Here is a 26,148-nt window from a genome sequence, read left to right as displayed (position 1 = left end):
TTGATCTACCATCTTCGCCCTGAAGTGAAGCAACACACACACACTACTATGTCACCCTGACGTGATCTGTTTCCCATATTTGTGCCCAAGCGGCCAGGGAAGAGAAGGGGTAGGGCTGGCCATTTCTTGTTCTATTTATTTATTGAATCGGTGAAAAGGCTGCCCACTCACAACATGCTTCGGGCATTCACTGCCCCCCCCCCCGCCCCCCAGCATGGATGCATCCCATGGGCTCCTCTGGTTCTATGTTTCATTTCTAAGTGCATGCAAAGTGTCTTTGTACTTGCAATCCTGTGCATGTGTAGACAGAAAAACTTCCTACAACTCCCGCCATCTCTGTGGCTAGCAACACTGACCAGGCCTTGCCTGGAATGCAGGTCCTTTTATCTGTCTGAACATGGAAACAGAGCGACTCAGAAGGGGTCTCCTGAGCCATCTAGTCTGACCCCCGCCTCCACTCATGACATGCTTACCATGTGCATGTCCAGCTTATCCTTAATAGAAATCGTGCATAGGATTGTGCCTTTGAGTTGGACATCCTAAGTATAAGCACAGGCTCCCAGTGCTTATGGTAAAGGGCCTGTTTCTTTCACATAGGGTACTTTGTTTCATATGATGCTGCAATCTTCACAGATCCTATCTTCATTCAAAGAATTTTAAAAATTGCCCTGAATCTATTTAATTTTTGTTTTGCAGGCAGTGATATGTTAAAATGTAGAGGTACGCATTTAAACAGCTCAGAACTGTGATTCTGACATAAGATATAGCATATAGACAAAGAGAAGGTCTTGTATCTTTAAGAAGAGGGAATTTTAGCATGTGCAGCTTTTCTCATCTTCCCACGGTCCTGCTCCTTCACAGGTACTATAAAGCAGAGGAAGGAATTTTGTTCTCCCGTGCAATCATCCAAGTTTCACACCAGCATTTTTCCACTCCCTACTAGCTTTCATTTGTGCTTATTAAAAATGCATTTACTTATTTGATTTCCATCCTGCCTTTCATGCCTATGGTGGCTTACAAAAATAATCAACTACAATTACAATGGGACTGATTCTGTCCCATCCAAACTAGAACATTGCTCTGATGTATCATTTCCCTGCCCCAAACTACAGTTTTTGTACATCATTATTGGTGTTGAAATCACCTATAATCACATTTCACTGCACTCTCTACTAATACAGTAGTTTGTCTGATATAGTACTTAGTGTGTTGGACTAAAACGTGTGTGCGTGTGCGTGTGCGTGCACGTGTGCACGCGTGTGAGCAGGTGCCATTCACTTATTGATGCAAGTTATTGGCTGCCTTTGGGTCAGGGATCATCTCTCAGTACCACCAAGGGATTACAGCATGAGTGTTTTGGAAGAAAAATAGTACATAAATCTAAACAGTCAATAAAATAGTAAATATTTGGCTAGTTCCTTGCTTAGCTGTGCAATCCTTACTCGCATCTCCAAGGGCTTATTGCACAAAGACAGGTATGTGCAGAAACTGTCTTTTAGGTGAACTTCTGAGTGATGCCTATTGGATGAAAATGAGCTGCAGTTCTAAGCATGCAGCAGCCGCAAAAGGGAAGCTGAAATCTTCAGTTGGTACTAATTGCTTCCTTCACTTATTTTTCTAGTCATTTTTTAAATTTACCACTTTGCTGTCTTTGCAAATCTGCAGTCTTTTCTTTTTCTTCTGAGTGATTCCTCTTTCTCATATAGCACTGCCACTTTTTCCCCCTCATCTCTGAAAACAGAATAATCCTGTCTTCTTAAGCTTTTACATCCTTCTAAATAAAATGGCTGGGAAGGAAATGTGCATACATCAGCATTTGTGGAGTAAGTGAATGCATTTGAAGCCCTGTGTTTTAAGCAGCAGGGGGAAAAAACTAACACTCGTGTTCATTGGGCTACAGTATCATTGACAGTTTGTAGATGATACTGTACAAAACAAAACAAACACCACCTGAGTGAAGTGTTTCAGAAAGGAAATAAAACAATTGAGAAATAAACCATGACAAAACGTTGAAGGAATGGCTGTAGTTTACTCCAAAGCAAGAAGTTGTTTTCCACAAGCAGAAACAGTCGGACATCTGGTCACCTTAGCAGCTTAGCATATGCTACAAACATTGAGTCTCTTTGGAGATGGTTGAAGCAGCTACTGGGGTCCCAGCTGAACTCTGGAAATTGTCGTTCTGTTTGGGTGCTGAATATTCCAACTCTGGACCGTCAGTTCCAAGACTAGATTGTACATGTTCTACTTCGAACACATTATACGAATGCAAGAATTAGTAGCAAAGGTGATGGTGTTAGGGAAAGTCAAAGACAGAGGGTGAAAGAGGAGACCAGGTATGAGATGGGCTGAATCCATGAAGCAGTTCCCAGCCTTGGTCTTAGAAGAGTGCAATGGAGCTGGAACAATGGACTTTTTCATTCACAGGGTCACCATAAGTCAGAAATTGCAAGTCACACATAACACATAACAACAAACGGGGGGTGTGGACTTGTGAGACTCTGCAGGGGCGTTGCAAGTGCTTGGACCCCAGAAGTGAGCCATGGCTGGTGGGTGCTGAATCGCAGCCGAAGCAATTTCTTAATCTGTTTGCCCAAGGTAGGAGCCTCAGGCCTGGAAGCCAAATTGGAACTGCCTGTGTCCCAGTCTGATGATCCGCATTCCCCAGAATGCCATGCCCCTTCCCTAGCGCCACCTGCTTTCCCCAGGCTGCTGAATAGTTGCGGGTCCATTGGCTTGTGTGCACTTTCTCCCCTGTTCTAAAAGGCTGAAATGCCTTTCCTAAGGTTTCATTGCTGGCAAAAAAAACCCTTAAAGCTACTATAGGCTGGTCTTTTTTGTATTTTTGTCCCCAGCCCACAGCAGAATGTGGCCATGAAAGCATCTCCAACATGAAATTTGTCCCTCAAACTGAAAGGGATTCCTTACTTGCTGCTCATCAGCTACCGGTCTCAGACCTAGAATGCATGAGCATCCCAGTGTTCAGGCTCCGGAAAGCACCTGGTGCAAGTGTGCATCCGAGGCTCATGGTGCTCATCAAGGTGCCCATTACTGAAAGGAAATGGACACTGACAATGAGAAGGAACTGACTGTCTTGCTTGCAGCTCTTAATTGGGTGGATGTGCACTATGAAGTTAATCATTTGTGGAATTTTACAGGACATCCAGATGTGATCATCTTCCATTTGTACCATTCCTATGTCTTGCCACCACTTTCTTTATCTTTTTTTCTTACCACGGGGAAAAAAACTTTCAAGGTGGGAAAAATAGAAAAAGTGCACAACTAGTTGTGCTAGGAGACCTCCGTCTGGAAGTCGCTGATGGAGCAATATAGTGTCCGGTCCAATGCTGCCAACCAGCCCTTTAGCACGGAATAGTACAATGAGAGCTGGTTTCAGGGAGATGGGAAGGAAAAATGGCATCCTTTGTGGATGGCACGCTATTCTACGCACTGGCCAGAGCGCTGAAGGACAAGCATTCCTGGAAGGAGATGGGATACACCACAATTTTGTTGCAAATCCCCACTGGTCACTTTGAATTTGGAGGCCTTTTCTACCTGCCACCGTTTCTGCAGTGTCCAGTCCAACCTCAACAAGGATCAGGGATTTTTTGAAGTGATCTGATTAAGCTTTTAGCTGTCTACACAGAATCAGCTGCTGCCATTTTTCCTTTCCCCTTCTGTTCTTTTAGCTGGGATAGTGAGAGAGATTGAAGGGCTAACTAATCGCTCAAAAATACCTTGCTCTGCTTCTTCAGTAAGCTGCGGTGCTTCATTTTCATTCCTGGAGTGCTTCCAGGCAAGAATTTAATGTTGTCATCACTTTGCCTCATTCACGGAATTTTACACGGGGGTCCAGGCACTTCAAAGATGGCCGCCTTCACACATTTAGGGAACACCTGGAAGAGTTAAGGAGGCCACGCTCGCTAGTCTCATCCTGAGTCTAATGTCTCAGTGTCTGTGCAGTGGGCACAGGGTCTGAAAGGAGAGTCTTGCACTGAAAAAGGAACTCTCTTCACTGGGGGCAGATACCCAGAAGCCACAGTCCTATTTCTCTCCGTCACACCCCCTACATGCAGAAAACATGGAAGGGCAACCATGTTTATAATTGTAATTTCCTCACAATCTTGGCTATTTTATGCACTATGGTATTTTATTTAATACTGAAATACAGGAGAATCAGCATTGTTTTTATTGGTATACACAGAATAAGAATTCTGATATATGTGAAGATTATTGGGTACATGGGGAATATTTAGAAATCAAATATGTTAACATGAGTTTCAAAATATCTTTTATTTCAAGATAGTTTCCTGAAAACTAGACCACTTTGGGATTTGACTATTGTATATTTGACAGTATCTTTCTGCTTACCTGCTACATGCCCCCCTCCCCCCAATACACACACATTTGGCTTTGATGGCTTCACCTTTTGTGGGAAGGCACTACTCAAATCAGAGCAGGACAAAAATCTGTGTAGTATGAAAGTTAAACATGTGCTCTCCTATAATTTTCTGGCTGCTGATCAATATTCCAAGCCTTGCCTGCACGAAGCTGCCTTGTACTAAATTCAGTCAGCACAGTAAGGCTTGAGTAGGGACTGAGGGTGGTCTATCATTAAACTGTGGGTTGTTGTTGAAATAGTTATGCTGTTTGAACCCAGCCAAGATAGACCGAGGTGAACAACCCACAGCTCACAAGAGACCATAGGTTCTTTTCATGGGTTGTTCGTAGTTTACAAGCCATGAGTTGTTAGCACAGCTGGGTTTGCAAAACACAGTAAGGCAGTGTGTCTAAACGCAGCCAGTATGGTTAAACTGTGCTGCTGGTTTCAGAAAACATGACAAGACATCTGGCTTATGTGGTATAATGGCTTATTGTGTTGTTTCAACCCAGAGATTATCTCTTGTTCCATCAGTAACCACAGTCAGAGGTTGCCTGAACCCTCTCAAGTCCAACCATCAGTCTAATAGCTCCAGGGCGACTTCTTTTCTTTTCTTTTCTTTTCTTTTCTTTTCTTTTCTTTTCTTTTATAACTTTCTTTTATATCGTTTATATTTTTTATTTATTTTATATTATTAATTTTAATTTTATATTGTTATTTTTGTATTGTATTGTGTTGTGTTGTAAGCCACCCCGAGTCTTCGGCAAGGGGCGGCATAGAAATGTTCTAATAATAATAATAATAATAATAATAATAATAATACTGCCTACACTGGGTGGCAGAGGCTGACTGCTTAGGGTCTTTCCCAGCCTGACCTGTAGACCCCAGAGATTCATGCTGGGGCATGTTGCATGCAAAATATGTGATCTGCCACACAGCTGTGGCCCTTCCCATTATACCAGTTTTCCATTGCTAGTCTAACACCTCCTGTGGTGATGAGGGGAGACAAAATAGATGGTGAGGGGAATCCAGTCTCTCATCTGGATGGATTATACCCTGTAGGAGAGGAAGCGGCAGCAGCCAGGGGAACATGGCCTGTCATTAGGCAATGTGGGATAGACTACTTATGACAGAAAATAAATACAATCTGGGCTCAGCTTCAGACAAAAACAGGGGGACATTGTTAAAGACCAACACATTTTAATTACATTTTATATTTTTGTCATGGGGTGGGCATTGCTTGTAGTTTGCACCTCGGGCATCAAATAGTCGTGGGCTAAAGCAGCAGAGGGGAGGGAGAATTTGACCCTGCTGAAGGCGTAATGGCTCTCCTCCTCTCCTGAGAGGGGCTGCAGAACGGTTGTGCGTGTTCTGGTTTCTTCACAGTTCTCTGCATCTGCTTGGAGAGACATCATGGAAATGGCTGTGCGCTGTGTTGTCAGCATGAATATTATATCTGTACACAGCAGGTTGCTGTGCCGTGAGGAGGGCGGACAAAGTCAATTTTGCTGCTTAATACAAAATCTCCTGTCTGTGGGTTATTCTTACAGCCAGCGCCTCAGAAGCTGTTTCTCTCCAGAAGCGATCTGAACGAGCCATGCGGGCTGTCTTGAGAGAAGGCGGCGGTGGTGCGGGGGGGGGGGGCGCTTCTGTCATTAGCTGAGAGGGCGACAAGCAGGCGCTGCTGCTTTCATCCCTTTTGTTCCTGGTTTCTTTTTTTATTCCCCTTAGGGTCTTTCTGACACTGAGAGAAATAGCCAACCCAGCTCAGGAGACCAGAGCTGTAACAAAAGTGATGTGGGGGGGCTGGTTCGCCACTGATTTTAGCAGCTGAGGTGGGGGGGGCAGTCTGCCATAATGGCTGCTCTTCTCGCTGTTTCTGAGTGGAAAATAACAGCAGGTTTCTGCCAACGCTGAAGTAATTCAGCTAGCGAAATAACAGGTAGTTAGTGGTGTCAGCTCTCAGATAAGATGGGGCCGTGGGGTTTTTATTCAAAGCAGGTAGATTTGCTGTGAGGGCTCCAGCACCGACACCCCCTCAGTCATGTCACTCGCTCGCTTGGTGAAGCGCAGACCACACGCATACAAAAGGGACTTCGCTGTACTCCGCCAGTCCCCCTTGCACATTGAGCATTCGCATGAGGACGAGAGCATGGCCGTACCTGCCAGCGCCTCTGCTGCATGAAGGAGAATGGCTGAGTAGAGCCATTTTTAGAGCATTGTGGTTTCCCCAATTAATCCTGTAAGGTGCAGTCCTCCCCCCACCACACACCTCGCAGACACAGCACCACCATGTTTTCAGGGGGACCATAGGATTGTTCAGAATCCCAATTTAAGTCTTGGAAACAGGCACATTGTCCAAGCAAGTGTTAGGGTGAATTAATAGACGTGGAGGTCCCATTACATGATACCATTGATTGATAGATAATACATTTTAATCCAGCGCTTCCTCTCAGAAGCTGAGAGGCAGCATGTGTATCAACTGACATGAAGTCAGCTACAATAGAGAGATACACTGGACAGATACAGATGGAATCAGTGTACTGATGTGTGTTAGTGAGCGCGTCTGCGCACAAACACCCCCCCACACACACACACACCCATGTATATATCAATTTTATAGTACTTTATGGCAGTATAGCCACATGGCAGGTATTTAAAACAATTATATGCTTTTTAAAACAATAGCTTAAATGTGAGACAGCATGTCTTGCAGGTGGTTGCAAGAGTGTTATTTTCCTCAAACTTATACATAGTAGCAGCGCCTCAGTACTGGTTCCCAGGGTAAACAAGACACAGTTGAAGAGAAGACTGTCCCTAAATCCCTAAAGCTGTAAAAGGACCTTTTATTTGTTGTTTATTTAAAACATTGAAAGATCTGCCTTCCTCCTGTTCTGATTTCATAGGGGTTTACAGTCAAAATGTATATCATCATATAAAATAAAATACTGTAAGAAAAGAGGAAGCATAATATTTAGAAGCAGTTCAGTGTTTAAAAGCAGAGGGTAAAATGAGAGCAGTTTAAATGTCTGTGTCACTGTAAGGGGTATTAGCTTTCTGGGCATGGGCAGAGGCTTCCCAGGGTCGCCATGGGGAATGTGGATGGACCTCATGCCCTAGAATTATGTGGTTGCTTCTTTCTGCATGGACAAATTTCCAGTGGTGAACCAGGCAGATATCCCTGCCTTAATTCATTCACAGAGCACACGTGCTCCAAGAGAGGGAGAATTCTCAGCAAGGTTTGGAGCCTGCTAATGAGTATATATAGTCAGGATTAAATTGCAGTGAGCAGCTCTTGCCATGAGATGGGCCTGTGTATGAGGTACAATTCAGCTCTTGGCTGGTGTGACACTATTGGGTATCCCAAGAGGGTGAGTCCCAGAGAGCAATCGAGCCCTGCATGGTTCTTGGGCCAGCGCGATCTCTGGCAACTCCGTTCCCCACCCCATTTTTTAAAATATAGGCCCCTCTAGTACTACGGAGTTGCTTGCTGCCAGATTTTATTTGTTTTGCCTTTCCTTTTTGGAGGCGATACCCACAGACTTCATGGGGGCCTCCTGTAGCAAGAGGCCCGCACAGGAATGAAAATGACCCAGAGAAGCCCCAGAGTGAAAATGGCCCTTGCAACTCCAGAAGCTGCCCATTCCTGCTTCAGAGGCTGGAATGGGCTTGGTGTCGCTGCAGCAGCCTTCCCAGGTCCCAGTTGCCTCACCCCGTGCCTGCACCCACCTGTGCCTGACTGCTCTTGGCAGGTATCCCACATCACCCCCTCTGGCAGCAGACCCAAGTGCCGAATGCCAGTGGAAGCGGTGGCAGTGCCGGGCCACTGAGAAACAAGAGGGAGGGAACCCAGGAGCACCAAATGTCTTTTTAACTTCTCCCCACTTTCCCATGCTTAATCACCACTGAATGCTGAATATCATTTGGAAAAAGGAAAACAGAAATGAGACTGGGGACTGCTTGGATGACATGATTAGAAGAAATGACGGGCAGCCGTGATCCTCCTGAATGGGAAACAACAGGCCCGCTTGAAGGCGTTCTGAGACCAAAACTCCTTTCTCCAGGCCATAATGATATCAAATTTGGGACAAACCTCTCCCTTTCTCTTAAATCTCAAACCAATTACAACCAAATTAAAATATGGAGATTATGATATTTTGGAGCTTAGGACTTAAGTATTTCTGCTTGATTAATCAGCCTTTTACCTGATTAACTGATTATGTAATCCATTGAATTTAAGTGGATTTGCATATTACAAAAAACTTAATATAGATACATTTTGAGTTGTTGGAGGAAGACCAGGATAATTTACAATGTCATAATGAAAGTTACCACTCATGGAATGATCTTTAATAATATATTCTTTAAAATGCCTTATTACAGCAGTATACTAGAAACAAACTAGTACACTTTTGCTCTTGTTTAATAAAATTGGTCCCTACCAGTTAATCAGATACAGGTGAGCAATGTGATGCTAGGCTAGAAGGAAAATTACAAGTAAATGCACATTGATACTAGGTAAAATGCACAGGGAGTCAAGTCCATTAACCTCAGTAGGACTTACAAAAACAGATATTTAGGACTGTCCTGTTTATTGATTACTCTGCTGATGAAAAGCTTACAGCTCTGATAATTGTATCAATTGAATTAATTTTGCAAAATGTGTTTCAGTTGCCCAGTGATCTTCTTGGGATGTAGGATTGTTCAATACGTTGCTGTGGTGTTTCTCTCAGCAATAGTTCAGAAAGTATGGTTCTGTGATATCCACTATGGTCATGTTGTGAAGTTTTACTTCTTATCACCCTTCCCCTGCCATGCTGGTCAGCGGAAGCAGGAAAGGTACTACAAATTACTGCTTGCTTTAGTTACAAAATGCTCCTAAGAACACCTGATCTTGGTAATTTCCCTTTCCCCTCTTAACTGAATGATTTGTAACCAATTCAATCAACTGTGCAAATAAATAGATACAATTAGTTTGCCAGTTCCTAGTCTTTTCCTATCTTTCCCTATTTATTTGATTTTTATCTGCTCTATTGTTATCTGAAATATACATGCCTCGCCTTTATTCTTGCAAGGACACTGCTGTGCATTCACCTGGAGGACCAACTGGCATAGGCTCACCCAGTGAACTTTGAGACTGAGTGGGGCATTCAGCCAGTTCTCCTTCACTCTGACCTCTATGTCACACTGGCTTCTTTTGATGTGGAGACCCGTTTCTTTATTTTTGTCGAGGGAAATATTGTGGAGGATTTTGTTTCCAATTTCTACCCACCCATGAAAATCAAAGAGTGGTCTTAGTATAGTCACTCTTCCTCGGCCCTAATTCACAGGATTGTTGTGGGAATACAATGTGTGTGGTGGGGTGGGGTGGCAATGTACGCTGCCTTGAGTTCCCTGGGCAAAGGGACAGATGAAATGTGACAAATATTTAAAAGAATAGCTATTCTGTGAATAGCAGCAACCCTAATTTCCTTTAGGTAACCAGACAGGGAGGGGCTTCTTTTAAATTTTCAAGAGACTTGGCCTTTTCCTCCTGAAGGCAATTAGTGTGTGCACTAGGAGGCAGACTACAGAAAAATTCTATCACATGTTGGTTGTGTGGATTTCCTTTTGCGCATCGTCATGTAGAGAGCGTTAATGTGTCTGACCGCATTGCCCATTGTGCCGCAAATTTCGAACATTCTGGCTCTTCCTTTTCACCATCAAACCCATTGGGCAATTGTGATGGCCAACATCTGTTTCTGTCCAACAGATCGATGAACTCCCTGAGGGAGCTGTGAAGCCTCCAGCAAATAAGTTCCCCATCTTCTTTTTTGGGACTCATGAAACGTAAGTGAACGAACAGCCTTGAACTGTGTGTGAAGCTGAATGTTATGCACGTGGTTCTTATGTCCATGAAACTCTTTCCTTTCGTATGTCCTGGCATGGGCTTCTTCACGAGAAGTGCTGCTTGTGAAGAGGATATGGATCCGAAAACACTCCACTCCATCCTCTGCTGGAATATTGATTTAATATTTTATAATCCCACTCATCCTCCGAGAAACTCAAGGAGGCATCCATGGTTCCACCTCCCCCTTTAACCTTCGCAACTTGTTGTGATTCTGTCTCACCCAAAGTCACCGAGTGACTTTTTATACTTGAGTGGAGATTTGAATCCCAGTCTCTTCCAGTCCACCACTCCACCATAGTTCCCATACCAAACATTAAAATTAACCCTTTCCTCATTTACTTCTTCCCTAGTTCCTTTCTCTGGAATCATCTATTGCTCTGTCACTATTGATGGAGAATCCCAGTTTGTTGCTGCCACGTCCTTTGAGTTTGGTTTCTTCTGTGTTGTCTTCCCATGTTCAATCAGAGCTGATTTGCAGTTCTTCCATTCCATTCTGTAAGAAAATGCACTTGCAGCGATAGTCTGTTAGCTTGCTTGCTTGCTGCTGAGTGTGTAGGTGGGAGGGTGGAGTTAGTGATGAGCGATCTCTTAACTGACCTCTTAAGAGCCTTTCTTAATCAATATAATGTGGATTCTCTCCCAATAGCAGGGGAGGCTGTAATTACTGCTCCCTTATTTTTCCTCTTGTCATTTCTATAGTAACCTAGCACTATTTTGCTATCTGTATAAACAATAAAAGGAGCCATGTGTTAGTCTCTCCAGTCATCTGTCAGTGCCACAGGTGTGAAAAATGGACAGCTGTTACTTAGCATGTATACTAAGAGTATGTGCACCTTGGGTTCACTTTGCTTTTTAAAATGCATCCATTTTAACATCTTCAGTCACTGGGCAGACCTCTGTAACCAGCATATCACCCATAGAGTCTGAGGAGAGGGGAATCCAAAGGCCAAGAGGGAAACTCCAGAGGCCTAGTGAGACCTTCCTCTCTGCAGTGGGTCACCCTCCCTTGGGGTAATGGAGTAGCCAGTCACCTCAGAGAACTATAGGGGTAAATCACAGCAGGGGGCATGACTAGAGATGGTTGCCATTGGGCATCCAATGCTTTCATTGAGATAGGGTGGACACAATGTGGCCAACTCTTGACAGCTGCTTAAGTTTACTTGAAGGCATTGCTGCTTCAGATTAAGGGTTATTCCAGTCCATGTGAAGCCAGGTGCATTGGCTAGTGTAAAATAAAAGCAAAAGTAATGGAAGAAACCAAATAAATACATTCTGGTGTGACCAATAGTTAGTCTAGTATAAGAATGACCTGCCAGAAACAGAACAAGTGGTTGGGGGATAGGATCTTCAGGACTCCATCAACCTCCTAGGACATTGATTATACTCAGAATTCTCCCTGTTGCTCAATTACTCCTGAAACAGCCACCATTTCCCTGGAGAAACCTCTGCAGAGAGTCCTGTGCTTGCAGATTCATTGGCCTGGACAGCTTCTAATCCACCAAGAGAACAAGTATCATTCACCAGATATGTGTTGCAGCATGGACTAATTAACATCATTCTGATTAACTGCCATATCAGAAGCTGGACTGTTTCTGTTTACATTTCTCAACTGTCCCTCCTAAAAAGATAAAGTACCATCCTAATACCTCATTTAACCAGAATAGGTAGAAATTCTCATAGGCCGTGTTGCATAGAATGGTAGGCCAGGATTCTAGGGAATGCTAACTTACCATGAACAAGCTTTGCTCTCATTCACACAGCTCGCTTGTCCCCGCTTGGTTCTACCAACTAGCACAAGCAAACCAGATATTTGTTACCTCAGCCTTCATCCAGGATCCTGGCTTAATGCTTCTGAACAAGCCACAATTTCTAAGCTAGGAACAAACATGGTTTACAATCATGGTTCTTCAAGGGAGCATCAAGCCAAGATGGACTGCCCAAGCAATACATGAAGCAATCTCTTTGGTTTGTTGAGAGACTAAACTGCCTCGCTCCCTAGCAGGAAGAGCCAATAGGCAACAAATAGGCTGCATGCTAAAGCACACAGCTCATTCACAGCACTCCAGTATTCACCAGAAAAACTGTGCACATGTGGCTGTACCAGCTAAAAAGTAGCTGGGAATCCATGTGCAAGGATGGAGTTAAAGAGTGTTATAGCTGACAGACATATCCTGCAAAACGGCCTGTCCTCCTTGGGCTGTACCATTTTAGAGAGAAAGTGGGAGATCATTTCCCTCTGTCACATAACCGTTATGAAGGCAGGAATACCTGTGAATATGTGCGGATGGTATTTCACTCATCATTAAGTAAGCACAGGAAAAGGGCAAAGGGGGTTTAGAATATCAGGCAAACCTGTAACAATTCAGTAGCTAAAAAACATCACCAGTGCAAACGTACGTGGTGAGCCCTCATAGTGCAGGCAGCTGCAATCTGTGGTTTGACCACAGGAGGGCAGATTTGCCTAAATGTGAAACCACAGCAATATTGCAGATTGTCTTTACCATAGAGATAGAAACAGAAAAGAGTAACACACATACACTTACTGTCTCTGTTAGGGTGATAAGAATGCATGTCTGCATGCCAAGTGGCCGGATTAGTGTTGATTGGCATCAACACTGCTAATAACACAGGAAAATAGCAGCAGCAGCAGCTTCATTTCTATACTGTCCCATAGCTGAAGCTCTCTGGGCAGTTTACAACAATGCATGACACAAAACTATACAATAACATAAAGCAATGTCAAAAGGATTTAAAATTAATTTAAAATAGCTTAAAATACCATTAAAAGACCCAGCAAGAAGAAGGACCATCAAAATAAGAATCATCAAATCATCTTTAAAGGCATCTGTATAGAAGGCATGATAGATAACATTGTCACAATACAGCAGAATTTTCCAACCTGATGCTTTCCAGATGTTTTAGACTTCAAGTACCAGCAGCCCCAGCCAGCATGTCCAAAGGTCAAAATGCTAGCAACTGTAATCTGGCAGGCACCAGAGAGGAAAGAATACAATAGTCTATTGACAAAACAGGAGTTAATGTACAGACATAGGTAAATACTCAGAACCTCACGTTAACGCCGTGGTTTGTGAACCCCTGAGCTGAAATTATGTCTGAGCTATGTGGAAATTATTTGGGAACTCATCTCTTGGAACAGGAACTGCTTGTGAGAGGAGCGCCCCAAGCACTCACCCCTAGACATTCCATCGCATACCATCCCAGTACAGCCATGGGCCACTTCAGTGGGTTGACTTCAGCAGCTCTCTTAGCCTCAGGGTCCAACCAGAAGGACACCATTTGCACAATTAGTAATTGTGTGAATGACTTGCAGGTGGGGCCCAGATCCCGATTTGGGGAAGCCTCAATGGTTTGCTCCCCAAAGTGGTTATAAACAGGGATTCAAAAGCCACACCTGCTATTTGCATTGGAAAGAAAAAAAAATGAATGGGAGTTTTCTTTAAATTTACCCAACAGGCAGGGTGCGGGAAAGCCAGGCAATGTAGACAGGAATTATAATGGGCAGCAAAGTCTTAAAACCCTCTGCACCCAACTCACTAGCATTCCAGTTTGGATTGCTTTACTGAGATGTTTAGATCGATAAACCAGTCACAGGTGCTGCTCCAACTCTGGACTGAAATGCTAAGCAGACAGAAAATGAATGTTGGCAAACAGTTCTAAGCCACTATTGATCAGAATGTTTGCAAATTCAAACCATGGTTAGGTTCTGAAATCAGGTTACCACAAATCGCATGCAATGTCTAAAATGAACCACAGCTAGTTTCCATGGGTTGCAACTACCATTTCAAGGAACATGATATTTTGGCTGCTTTAGATGGAACGTAAATGGAATGTCTGTCTGACTGTTGCCTTTGTTAAAACACAGTGCATTTTTGGGGCCTAAAGACCTCTTTCCATACAAAGAATATAAAGACAAGTTTGGAAAATCAAACAAACGAAAAGGATTTAATGAAGGGCTGTGGGAAATAGAAAACAATCCTGGTGTCAAGTTTACAGGATACCAGGTAAGTGTGGCTTCCCCTCCATTTCTCCACATGCCAGGATTAACTTACCTTAAGGATTAATGTACTAGGATCTCTGCCAGGATTAACTTACCTTAAGGATTAATGTACTAGGATCTCTGCCAGGATTAACTTACCTTAAGGATTAATGTACTAGGATCCAGATGTTAGCAGTAAACATCATATGCGAACAATGCCACTGGTTGTCCATTAGTGTGTGCCAGATCCATGATGGTAAAACTGGGTCCTAAGAGGTTGTCCATGTTCTCTGTTCATGATTTGGTGCTGGCCCAATTTCCATAACTGGCCCTTTTAGTGTTGGGGCTAAGAACATACCTTGAAATCTAGGACATTACTGCAGATGGTTTAAAAGCAGGGTTGAGAGAATGGCATAAATGCCTGGGAGAGCAGGAAAAACTGAATGTGGTAGTGGGGACAAAATGCCAATTCTTGACAATTGGAGCATTCATTGTTATAAAAAAAAAAAAAGATGGCAAGTTTCTAGTCCATTTGGCTGTAAAGCTATATCTGAAAGTTTGTGGCAACCAATGCTGAAATCTCAAAGAAATGGGTAAATAGATGTTAAATGGGGCAGGAGTTCAACATCCTTGCTGTTGTCTAGAAAAATGAGATTAAATTATATAAGCATCACAAACTGCATTATGTACCTATAACAGATGCTAAGATCAATTTGTAAAATTTATACAGGATGAAGTATTCAGCTTTTCATATTCCAAAATTTAGATTATGTCTGCAGATTTTTATAAACACATGTTAACATTATGTACTAGAGTACATACAGTTCTACTCAGAAACCCTGCAAAATGACTGGTACATGTTTGGATAGCCTCTGATAAATTTCTCACTCTGAAAAATTACAAAATCTAGGTGAGTTTTAATTGTCTGTTTTATTCTAAAGGCAATTCAGCAACAGAGCTCATCAGAAACTGAGGGAGAAGGAGGGAATACAGCAGACGCCAGCAGTGAGGAGGAAGGCGATAGGGTAGAAGAGGATGGAAAAGGCAAAAGAAAGAATGAAAAAGCAGGCTCAAAACGGAAAAAATCCTACACTTCAAAGGTAATTTATTAGCATCCTCATTTATCTATAATTATCACAATCTACAAAGTATGTCCTATAACCTCTTGCATTAAGTTACGGAGGGTTACGAAACACTTCATGCATATAAACAATTACATCCTAATACCAGCACTGCCTGAATTTACACACCCAGAAGAGTCATGAGGTTTCACCACGGCTGCATCCCAGACTGTGCACTGCTGGGAAATCCATGCAGGAGTTTAAACTTAGGATGACAATCTCCAGCCGTTATGCCAGCCACAAAGAAGTAAAGACCACCTAACACAATGCATTTTTGCAAGGAGGATTGGTTTACACATGCATTTGTATGACTTTGTTCTTCCACACCTAATTCCACTGTCCATGCAGTGCTCTTTTCACACATAGAAGCTTTAGCTTTACTCCTTGGTTGCTTCTTTGAACAAATTTGATAATACTGAATTTGTGTAAGCTTTTTGTGCAATACTAATTTGGTTAGTCGCTTGGAACATGGCAATGGGAAGGCAGGGTGTTGGTCTAAAAATCAACTGGTCAAACCAAAAGTAACAGGGATGCCTGGGAGCACCCTGGAAGTTGCACCCACACCTTTAAATCCACTAATTTCCCCTCTCTCCCTACACTACAATCCCAGTCCTTTTATGATTCCCTGCTCCATATGGTGTGCAGTATCTTTGCTCATTACAACAGAGTGGGAGGAAGGAGTGCAAAAGGCAAGGGCAGGGGGGAAACAAAGGAAGTTCTTCTCATTTTAATTTTTTTATTATTTTTGCTACAAATAAAACAAATAATCATTCAAAAGACATCAGACCTACTGGGTTATTATCTTACTCTCTCTACAATTACTGTATATTTCAGCCCTAAGTGTAATCGCGCATCTCTAGCCATTGATAAAAGAAGTCCCAAGTTTGGTAATAATATGTTTCTTCTTTCTCCTTGAGAGACAAAGTCAATCTATCCATTTCTGCACAGTCCAATATCTTCTTTAATATCGATTCTTCCATTGGTATTTCCTCATTCCTCCAGGGCTGTGCAAATGCAGTCCTCGCTGCTGTGATTACAAGGGAAGTTCTTCTTTGTGGTCTCTGTCCATCACACATACGGGGCTACATGTGGTGCCTGCGTGGGACCTGTTGTCAGATAGATAGAGGGAGATTCCCTAGCTGGGCGTTTTTGGTGGGAGCTCCACCCCTTTCCCCCAGTGGAGAAAGGCAGGGCTCCCGCCATTTTCTTCCATTTATTTTTGACCACTGCCTCGGATGCCTTGGATCCGTTCACTCCCTAGCTCCCCTCATGAATTAGAACTTTTCCCTTCATCTCTACTTCAATATCTTTATCTTCTCATTTCAGAAATATTTCTATTCCTATTCCAAATCTTATCTTTTTTATATTTATATATATATATATATATATATATATATATATATATATATATATATATATATATTTAAAAGTCTGTCAAACTTTACTTCAGAACTCTCCTGTTGTTACCCTTCCAACTGTCACTCCATACTCCTGCTCCCACTAATTGTTTCATATGTGGGACACTCTAAAGAAAACCCAATAACACTTCAAAGACTGGCCCACTGGATAGTGGAGACGATCAATCCAGGCTACCAACTAGCCAGACTGGAACTTCCACAACAGCCAAAAGTGCATTCCACCAGAGCGATGGCAACATCAGCAGTGATACATGCAGGCATCCTGGTGGAGGACCTATGGAAAGCAGCAACCTGGTCCGATCCATCTACATTTATCTGGCACTACCGACTCAGTGTTCGAGCATGAAAAGACTGATCCTTCAGACGGACGATCTTGTCAGCAGCTCTGCAATGACAACACCTCCCATAGTAAGCTAGCTAATTGCCCATCTGTGTGATGCACAGAGACCATGAAGAAGAAAATAAGATTGTTTACCTGTAACCAACATTCTTCAAGTGGTCATCTGCGCATTGACACAACCCTCCCACTGGCCCCTCATCGGTGTCTCATAGAAAGAACACTTACCTTAACATGGACACTCTGGTTCTGAGGGCCAGCCGACAGTCTCACAAGAACTGGAGAAAATGGTGGGAGTCCCACCTTTATATAGCATTGGAGGAAGGGGAAGGGGCTCTTGCCAAAAATGCCTAGCTAAGGAATCTCTCTCTTATCTGTCCGACAGCAGGGCCTGTGCAGGCACAGAGTCCATATGTGTGAGTGCAGAGATGACCCCTTGAAGAACATTGGTTATAAGTAAGCAACCTTTGGCTTGTCTTCGATTCAGCTGCAGATCCAAAAGTATAACAGAAATCACCAGGCTATGACCTGGCTATCCTACCCATTCTTCTACTTCACATGCCCCTTCTTTCCTTTTTAAAAAGTGAACAGGTATGAGCCTTCCTTGGGTTGGGTTGAATTATGGTTAGGTTGAACCGGACTGGACAAACCTCTCATGTTGTCCTTTTTCCTGCCCGTTGTCTCACCGTTCCTCTTCTTCTTCCTCACAACTTTGAAGGTGTACTTTTGCCTCCATTGACCATATTTGCTCATTTCTTCTAGCAAAAACCAGACCTGGCCACTTCACAATTCTCACGGGCTGTTTCCAGCTCTGTTGACCCCTTGCATGCCCATTTTTGAAAGCCTATATTTCATCTACAGGGAATTGACAAGCACCGTTGTGCTCAGGTGGCATTATCTTAGCATTTATAAGTGGAAAATGCATCAAGAGTATTAATGCTTCGCCCATTCCCCCCTCCCCGAACAAGACTTCTGATTTTCTCACACCCAACTCATACCTTTTAAAAGCAGGGGTCTGTTTTGTTTTTATTTTTCCTTGATGGATGTACTTAGAAATCTTCCAAGCAGTCACGGAAATCTCCCGGAGATGAAGATGACAAGGACTGCAAAGAGGAAGAAAATAAGAGCAGCTCCGATGCTGGAGAAGCAGGCAATGACACAAGAAACACCTCTTCAGACTTGCAGAAAACTAGTGAAGGGGTAAGGCATGTCATATGGTATGAACAGGCCTTGGTTGTTTTAGTAGGTTTGGACATGCTATTACTTGTAAACCATCTAGGAAGGCCTTTGGCAGTTAGAGGCACATATAAATATGTGAATGAATGAATTTCTGACCCTCTACAAAATGTTGAACTGAAACTCCCATAATCTGTCGCCATTGGTTGTGATAGCTAGGGCTGATGGGAGTTGTAGTCCAACACTGGGGGGTGATGACAAGTCGCCCACCCCTGAACAAATGAACAGTGATGGCACCAGGTAGGTAACAGTTAATGAATGATAGCTGTTGACATAAGCACAGGACATCTGGAGTCATGTGTGACATCCTTGTGCTTCGGACTGATCTCATATCTTTGGAACGAGGGTCGGTTCTGAACATGGGCCTTCCCTCCAAAGCTTCCTATGACTTGCTAACATTTAAGTCAGAACTACTCTCCTCGTGTGTTCATCGCTGCAATTGATGGTTCGATGTGGAAAAAAAAGATGATGTCATGGGAAATAAAGTCAGACAAAGTATTTTTCTGTACACCAAACAGATAAACATTTTTCCTATCCTAGAATCCCCCAAAGCATTTGAGGGACAAAAAGGGAATTCAATTAGAAAGGTATTGCAGACGGAAGTGCAATCCATTCTCTTTCATTTGCACTGTATGCTGGTTCTGATCCATGGAAAGCTGCTGCTTCTACAGGCAGATCTCATTTTATTTATTTATTAGATTTATATCCCACCTTTTTTCCTTGCAAAGAACTCAAAGCAGCTTACGTCAGTCTTCTCCTCCTGCTCTCAATCTTCTCTCCACAATAACCCTGTGAGGTGGGTTGGGCTGAGAGTCTGTGGCCCAGTGTCACCCAGTTGGCTCCATGGCTGAGTGGGGCCTGGAACCCAGATTGGCTGAGCCCCAGTCCCACTCTCTTAACTAGTACGCTTCCTTAGCTCTCTGCACTTGGTGCCTGCATTTGTTACATAATGGTGGCCATTGAATGGTCATCCCCAAATGATAAAATGTTCCTGTACTATTTTTTATTTTTTTCTTTAAAAATTTAAGTATCTCTGGTTGAAATCAGTAGAATATCAACGTACTGTTGGTGCCTGAATCATGCCCACACTTCAGAAATGTTGACATTAACATTAATTGAGTCCTTTGAATCTTTTTAAATTTCCATTTTCTTTCTGTTTCTCCTCAGACTTAACCAACATATTGACTGCTGCATATTAAGGGAAGACACAAGAAGGTTACATGTTTGGTTGTCTAATATTCTTGGATTTGATAGAAGTCAGCACATCTGTTCATCAGCAGCATATCTGTTTGTATGCACATTTAGTCACATTCCTACCCATCCTGTTCTCAGCAATGACTTTCAACTTCATTGTTAACCCCCTGCCCCCAAGGGCTCCCTTTTCTGAACATCCTTTTATTTAATCGCACAACAATGCTCTTTTCCAGCATGTGTGATGTGCAACATTGCCAATATCTAAACATGCCCATCTTTAGATACCTTTTTTTTTTCAAAAAGAATGGGCAAATCCTCCAAATTTTAAATCATTTCTTGAAAGCTGCCTTTCTTTTAAGAAGAATAAAGATCAAATGCTTGGAAACAAGTGCTCCCTCATAAATAATCACAAGAATCTCTATTCTGCTTACAAACCATTACTTTTTAAATTACTCCTTATCCATTCTTCCTTGTGTATTTTTAAACTTGGTTTAAAAACAGGGATGGCCAGGTGGCAGCCCGCAAGCTAGATCTGGTTTCCTGACCGATTCCACGTGGCTCCTTGTGCCCCCAGCCGCTCAAATTGCAGCCAAGGTATGGGGGAAAATTGCTCACCAGTTCATTTGTAGGGAAAAGAAAAATATTTTCAAGTTACTAGACATAGAAGATACCCCCCTTCTGGATTTTATACAAGCATGTAAATGTACATATTTGTATGTAACACAGCATCTGAGCCCCATAACTGTGAAGCCCTTAAGTCAAGATGGCACCAACATTCATATGGAGCCTGCCGGTTCATGATGGCAAGACCGTGGGGAAGCGAAATCAGTGTACTCCACCCCACTCCTGTACATATACTCTTAACAAATGAGATGAAATTACTCCCCTCCTGGAATATTAAAGGTGGCCATCTCTGGTTTTAAACCTGACAAAATGTACTTGAGTTACGATCATACTCAAAAAGTCAATATTGTAAGAAAATACCTTTCCTTATTAGAAATACCTAGCTAGCTATACTCTTAATACTTCTCAAAATCATGATGTAACGTAAATTTCTCTGACTTAGTTCCTATATGTGGAGTTAGTGAAAGTCTTTTGTGTTTCTTTAGATGAATACAAGGAGCTTTTTTTCAAATGCCAATACAAATTTGAGCTTAACATATTTTTTGGAAGCCTTCCATTTTTAAGCTTAATTGTGATACAAAAGTCCTATGGGAAACAAACCCAAAACATCCAATTAAAAACAAAAACCCAAAAGGCTTAAAACGAAAAAGGGGAAAAAAAAGATCCTGTCATCATTTTTGGGTTTTTTTTCTATTTTCAAAACTAGATCTAGACTAGCAAGTAAGCATTCCAACATCCATTATTCTGTGTACATTATTGTTGCTATTGTGAGAATAGAGAATTTTATTTATTTTTTAATGCCAGCTTTTATTGTGAAAACATATGGGTTTAGTCCGGTTTTATCAATCCTTGTTATGCTTGTCCTTGGAACATCTTTCGCGTACTCAAGGTTTGTAGTTGAAAAGTTTACTGTACAAAAAAACAGGAAAAAAATCAAAAAACAAAAAAACTATTGTTTTTACAGAATAAATTTATTGGAATGTGTATCGGGAGTAAGGTTTGAGGTTGTAAGCAGCTAAGTTAGCGTCGTATTTGGCTTCATACGTGTAAATGTGAGGTATTCATGTAACTCGAGTATTAAAGCAAAGCATTCTGTTAACACTGAGTTGGTTATAATAGAACACCAATGCAGGGGAAAGCTTTGTTGTTTCTGTCCCATTGCTTTTCTTACCTTTGACACTCCGGTTACATCCAAAATTTTAAGAACCAGGCCCAAAGGCCATAAAAAATCTTATTTGTCACCTAACCCTTTGTGTGCCCCCCCACCCCACCCCACATTCTGAGTAGGATAAAGCAGTGGGGAAAAACATACAGGTACTGTAGATTATCTAATAACTTGCACAAGTGTTGCTCTTGGTTTTGTAGCCTTTCCCGTTTAACTCCACTGCCGTCACCCACCCATTTTTGAGCAGACATCTTTAAAGAAATAGGAAAGCATGAAGCATTTGCTAACATGTCCCTTTCCAAGGAGCATTTTCGGAATTGACCTGTGTGTCAGGGAACCCCCAAGCCTCTGCCACAGAACCATACGCATTGCACTCATGTGGATCACATTCAGAAGTGCATTCAGGTCCCACCAGGAACTGGCCAAGTGTCTGGGGCTTCCCTGTCACTCCGTGTGAACCAGGCAGACCCCCACAGTACACCAAATTCCTCATCTACAGGCTGCTCCTTAGAGGAGAAGCAGAGAAAGTTTAGTGATGGGAGAGCTGTCTTGAGCAAGGATTGACTGCTGCTACCAGCATTCTAGAGGATTCTCTGATATGTTTCAAATCAATACCAGAGATCCATGGAACACAGTTGGCAAAGTGCTGGTATGAAAGAACATCTGGCTCTTACTGAATGGTCTGGAAATGCTTGATGCTATAGTATTCTTGAAGTTAAATAGATGTGATTTTGGTCAAGAGAAGAGGTTGCTAGGAGCTCCATATAAAAGCAGAATGCGAAGCTTGAAATATATGTATTTCTCCTCATCTGTTCCTCCTATACATGAACTCACTGAGCAAGCCTTCCTTGTATAACGCATAATATTTCCTTACAGAAATTTAAGTCCTGTTTAGGAAGGCTTATACAAGACTGGACCATTTGTACATTTAGCTCAGTATTAATCTGCTCTATTGAGTAGCAGGTTTCTGGCAGGTTCTGATCTTTTAAACTAGCTTGAAACTGGGACCTTCTAACAGTGCACTTTCTCACCAAGGTATGATCATTTCTCTTGCCAGCATGGGGGAAAAAGCACTGTCTAATGTTTCTTTTATGGGGTGGTGGGACTTTAAAAATTCCCATACAACTATTAAGCTTTATTTCAGTGCATTGTATCCAGCTATATTTACTGTATTCCATAACTAATTATATACAAGCTGTGATATAAAATTGCTCAAATGTTTGCTGGTAAGTAATACATGTTTGGGGATGCACAGTGGATCAGTCTGAAAAAGAGACTGTTGCATTCAAGTTTTGTGCATGGCATGACATGAGACTGCATGCTCACGAAATGTGTGAAAAGAACTACACACACTGTTACTGTGTGTGAATCAGATATAACAAACTGCTCTACTTGGCAACTTGATAAATAAAAAGCGAACAAACTCCTAATGTAAGCAGGCAGCCCAGCAATCCCTTCCCTTGGTTACAGGAAGTCAGTGGCAGAATGTTAACTAGAGTCACTGGAAGGGTGAGAAAAGCTGAGTCTCGCAAGGAAATGATTAAGAAGCTAGAACTGGGAGCAGCTATTTTGTAATGGGGTCTGGACTAGACAGGGCCCAAGCATCAAACTACAACCGTGTAACATCCACATGACAAGCTCAAGGAACTGGATCGGAGGTGGAATCCCTGCATTTTTGTACTCATCTGTCGCCACCATCACCCCCGTACTGCCATATTCCATCTAAGCTTTGCTTTTAATCTTCACAGTGAGGAGAAGGAAATGAATTCTTCTGACAACAATATATAGTTCCTGTTATAATGCAAAATGTTTCAGGGTGGTTTGGGCTTGGATGGGCAAAAAAGAATGTTAGCTTACGGAAGACCTGTTCTGGGTGCATCTGGAAACTACTAGAGCTGTTTCGTGTTGATAAACAACAAAACAGCTGCCTCGATTTCTAGACTGTCCTTGGGACATGTCTGTGGGCAATGTCATGATGAGTGCCTCCATTTTGAAATGTACTACTGAAACCTGCTGAAATTCCCTTTTCAACAGGTGGTCAAGGGGCTGCACCAACCCACTTAAAAGGAAAGGTTACAACATCTGGAATTCATTAGCTTAGGAATATGGTGAGTAAGAGGAGACATGATAGACATAACAAAATTATATCTGGTGTGGGAAAAAATGGATTAAGAGACATTTTTACCAGCACAACACCTGCTACTACTTAGCCAACTCTCTCCAGGCTTATTAGTCATTCACATGAATTAATGCTGCTTTATAGAGGAACATAAGTAAAAAATAGATCTCTGCCCTGATCAGCTTGCAAACAAGTGTGGCAGGAGTAAATAACAAAGGGTGGGAAGGAGAAACTTAGAAGCACAAGAAGCAGAGGGACACGTCCAGATTTCATACAGCTGGGCATGGTAAGGAAGGGGTATCGTGGCCATGGAGGCCACAGCACCGCTCTGTAAGAATCTGGTCCTTGTGGTGCAAAGCTAGTTGGGTGGATGGTGTACATTTCAGTCATTCTTCTGTTGCATCTGTAAGTGCCTTGTGGAGTCAGAGCAGCTTTTCAAGTCTGCTCTCGGCTTGCTACTGTGGTGGCCATGTCTCGCATCTGAATCTGCTCATTTGTGCTCTCCTGTGTTTGCGTGCACAGCCAGGAATGATCACTTTAAAATACTTCAAATCAGTCTTCTACAGCCTGGGGAACATTTGGAGGGCTGCAGTGGGAGGAGGCTGCTTTGAATAAAGCAACTTAATAGAACTGTTTCACAGTGATCTCTTCTGGAGGTGATATGCTGTGTTTGTACAAGGGAAGGTGAAGGAAAGAGAGCACTGCTCTTTGATTGAGGGGGACAAGGGACATGGACAACCAGCACAGGAAGCTGTCTGATCCCAAGACAGATCATGGCCAGCCAGCATGATAACAGGCATTTCAGGCTGCAGTTTTTCCAAACCTACCTAGAGAAACCTGAGAAAAATCGAGGCTGGACCATCTGTATCCAGAACTGAGCTAAGTGCCCCAAGGTGAGACTGCAGAAATCCTGCAAATGCCATGTAAGATCAGGTTTATTCACACTTTAAAATGGACCTATTAATCAATGTGAATTAATTAATTTAGTCATGGATAGACTGACCAACCGACCGACTGACTGACTTTATTTTGGTCAAAGACCAGCTAGTCATGGTTAATTTAAACTTTACTGAATTCAACTCCTGTCTCCTCAGTATGAAAAAGCTTAATCTAAACCACAGAATGCCCATTGTGTGGGGGCATCTGGTACAATTTCATAGCAAGATCAGTTCTACTGCCATGTGTTGTGCACAAGCCCTTGGCTGTATTAAACTACAAACAGAGACAGTGAACTTTCAGACGAAATCAGATTCTGCTCTGTAATAGCCTGCACCAAACTAGCAGTGAAAATCAAAAATTCTTATGATTTTAACTTGCTGTAGTCCTAATCAAGGACCATGTCGTGTACTTACAGTTACCCATAATGCTGTGAAAGCAAGCTCCCATAAGTGCTATGAAAGACAGAAGTAGTCTTTATTTTCAGCAATGATATATAACACCCGCTTGTGACACTTCTTCCCAATTGAGCTGCACAGAGTTTGCAATGCGAGTCCAGTTACACCAATTTAAGCACGTAGCTCCAATCACCCTATTCAGCTTTCTCTTCGGGCTTTGCCTTCAGGAAAAACTCTGGACTGCAGACACACCTATAAGCCAAAAGCTGGGGCAGGACTCCATATGTTATGTTGAGTATCAGGAACCACATCTTTCCTTCTTCAGGGACTCGGTAGACGTATGGAGTTCTAGCATGAAGAGAAGCACCGATGTGTGAAAACTGGGCCTAGACAGCAGAAGGAGAGGTGTAAATATAAGATACAGTTTAGAATTCACATATCTGAACTCATCAATCTTGTCTCTCCTTTAACACACAGACACAGAAGCAAACACACACACTCTCTCTCTGGCGGGAATGCACCTTTTAAGCTGGCTCCCACCATCAGTTGTGGTTGTATGTACTTACATTAAAAAATAATTTGCATTTAAAAAAAAAACTGACTGCATAACCAGTGGGGTGCATTTTCCAGGAAAGTTTGCATAGGAAAAATGCAATTTTAGGCTCATTTACATATGAATAATTTCAGTTTGCATCCAAAAAATATTCTGATGTCCTAGAAAGGAGTGGCAACTTGTGGTTCTTCAGAAATTCTGACCTATATAAATAAATTCAATACATTTCATCTATTTCAACAGAATTCAGGTTGTAGGAGCATCTCCAGTTTTACTACAACTCTTTATGAATTCCATTATATGGGTATTGCAGTGTATTTCAATTCATTTTAGTGATTTGCTTATTCTTTCACATATTTGCTAAAATAATCACCTGAAAAGGATTAGTTGAAGTTGCAAGCTCACCTAATATTGTCTGTATAATTGGCATACATCATTTTTTAAATCTATGAAATGGAAAGTTTTCCATGGGAAAATTAAAGGCTCAAAATATTTCCATCAGACATTGCTGTGCATGACTCATCGGCACTACCCTTTAACTGGTCAGAAAGTTGACCTAAGGTTGTAGATCTACATATAGTGAATCACTTTTTCCTGAAACACCATTTTCTACCTATCTTTAGAACAGCTTGTGGAGAAACTGTGGCCCTCCAAGATACTGCTACGTTTCCAGCTTCCATCGGCCCCGGTCAGCATGGCCTGTGGTCATGGCAATGGGAGCTGTAGTCCAGCAACAACTGAAGGACCACAGGTTCCCTGTCCCTGCTCCAGGATTAGCACAT

At 42.4% G+C, this 26,148-nt stretch overlaps 2 protein-coding genes across 2 annotated transcripts in view; one reads left to right on the top strand and one right to left on the bottom strand.

The window, feature by feature from the left end:
* The window catches only part of HDGFL3 (HDGF like 3), a 42,216-nt gene extending 22,533 nt beyond the window's left edge, over positions 1-19,683 (top strand). The window contains exons 2-6 of the mRNA XM_044438975.1: positions 10,131-10,207; positions 14,152-14,290; positions 15,207-15,365; positions 18,195-18,341; positions 19,545-19,683. Coding sequence (XP_044294910.1) covers positions 10,131-10,207; positions 14,152-14,290; positions 15,207-15,365; positions 18,195-18,341; positions 19,545-19,550 — 528 coding nt within the window. The 3' untranslated portion in view covers positions 19,551-19,683. The remainder of the gene's footprint in view (positions 1-10,130; positions 10,208-14,151; positions 14,291-15,206; positions 15,366-18,194; positions 18,342-19,544) is intronic.
* Positions 19,684-24,868: 5,185 nt separating this feature from the next.
* The window catches only part of TM6SF1 (transmembrane 6 superfamily member 1), a 30,361-nt gene continuing 29,081 nt past the window's right edge, over positions 24,869-26,148 (bottom strand). Inside the window, exon 10 of the mRNA XM_044439022.1 lies at positions 24,869-25,199. Coding sequence (XP_044294957.1) covers positions 25,008-25,199 — 192 coding nt within the window. The 3' untranslated portion in view covers positions 24,869-25,007. The remainder of the gene's footprint in view (positions 25,200-26,148) is intronic.

The sequence above is a fragment of the Varanus komodoensis genome, unplaced genomic scaffold (assembly GCF_004798865.1).
Source record: "Varanus komodoensis strain SLA01 unplaced genomic scaffold, ASM479886v1 scaffold33, whole genome shotgun sequence".
NCBI lineage: Eukaryota > Metazoa > Chordata > Lepidosauria > Squamata > Varanidae > Varanus > Varanus komodoensis.
This window is presented reverse-complemented; position numbering and strand designations above follow the sequence as displayed.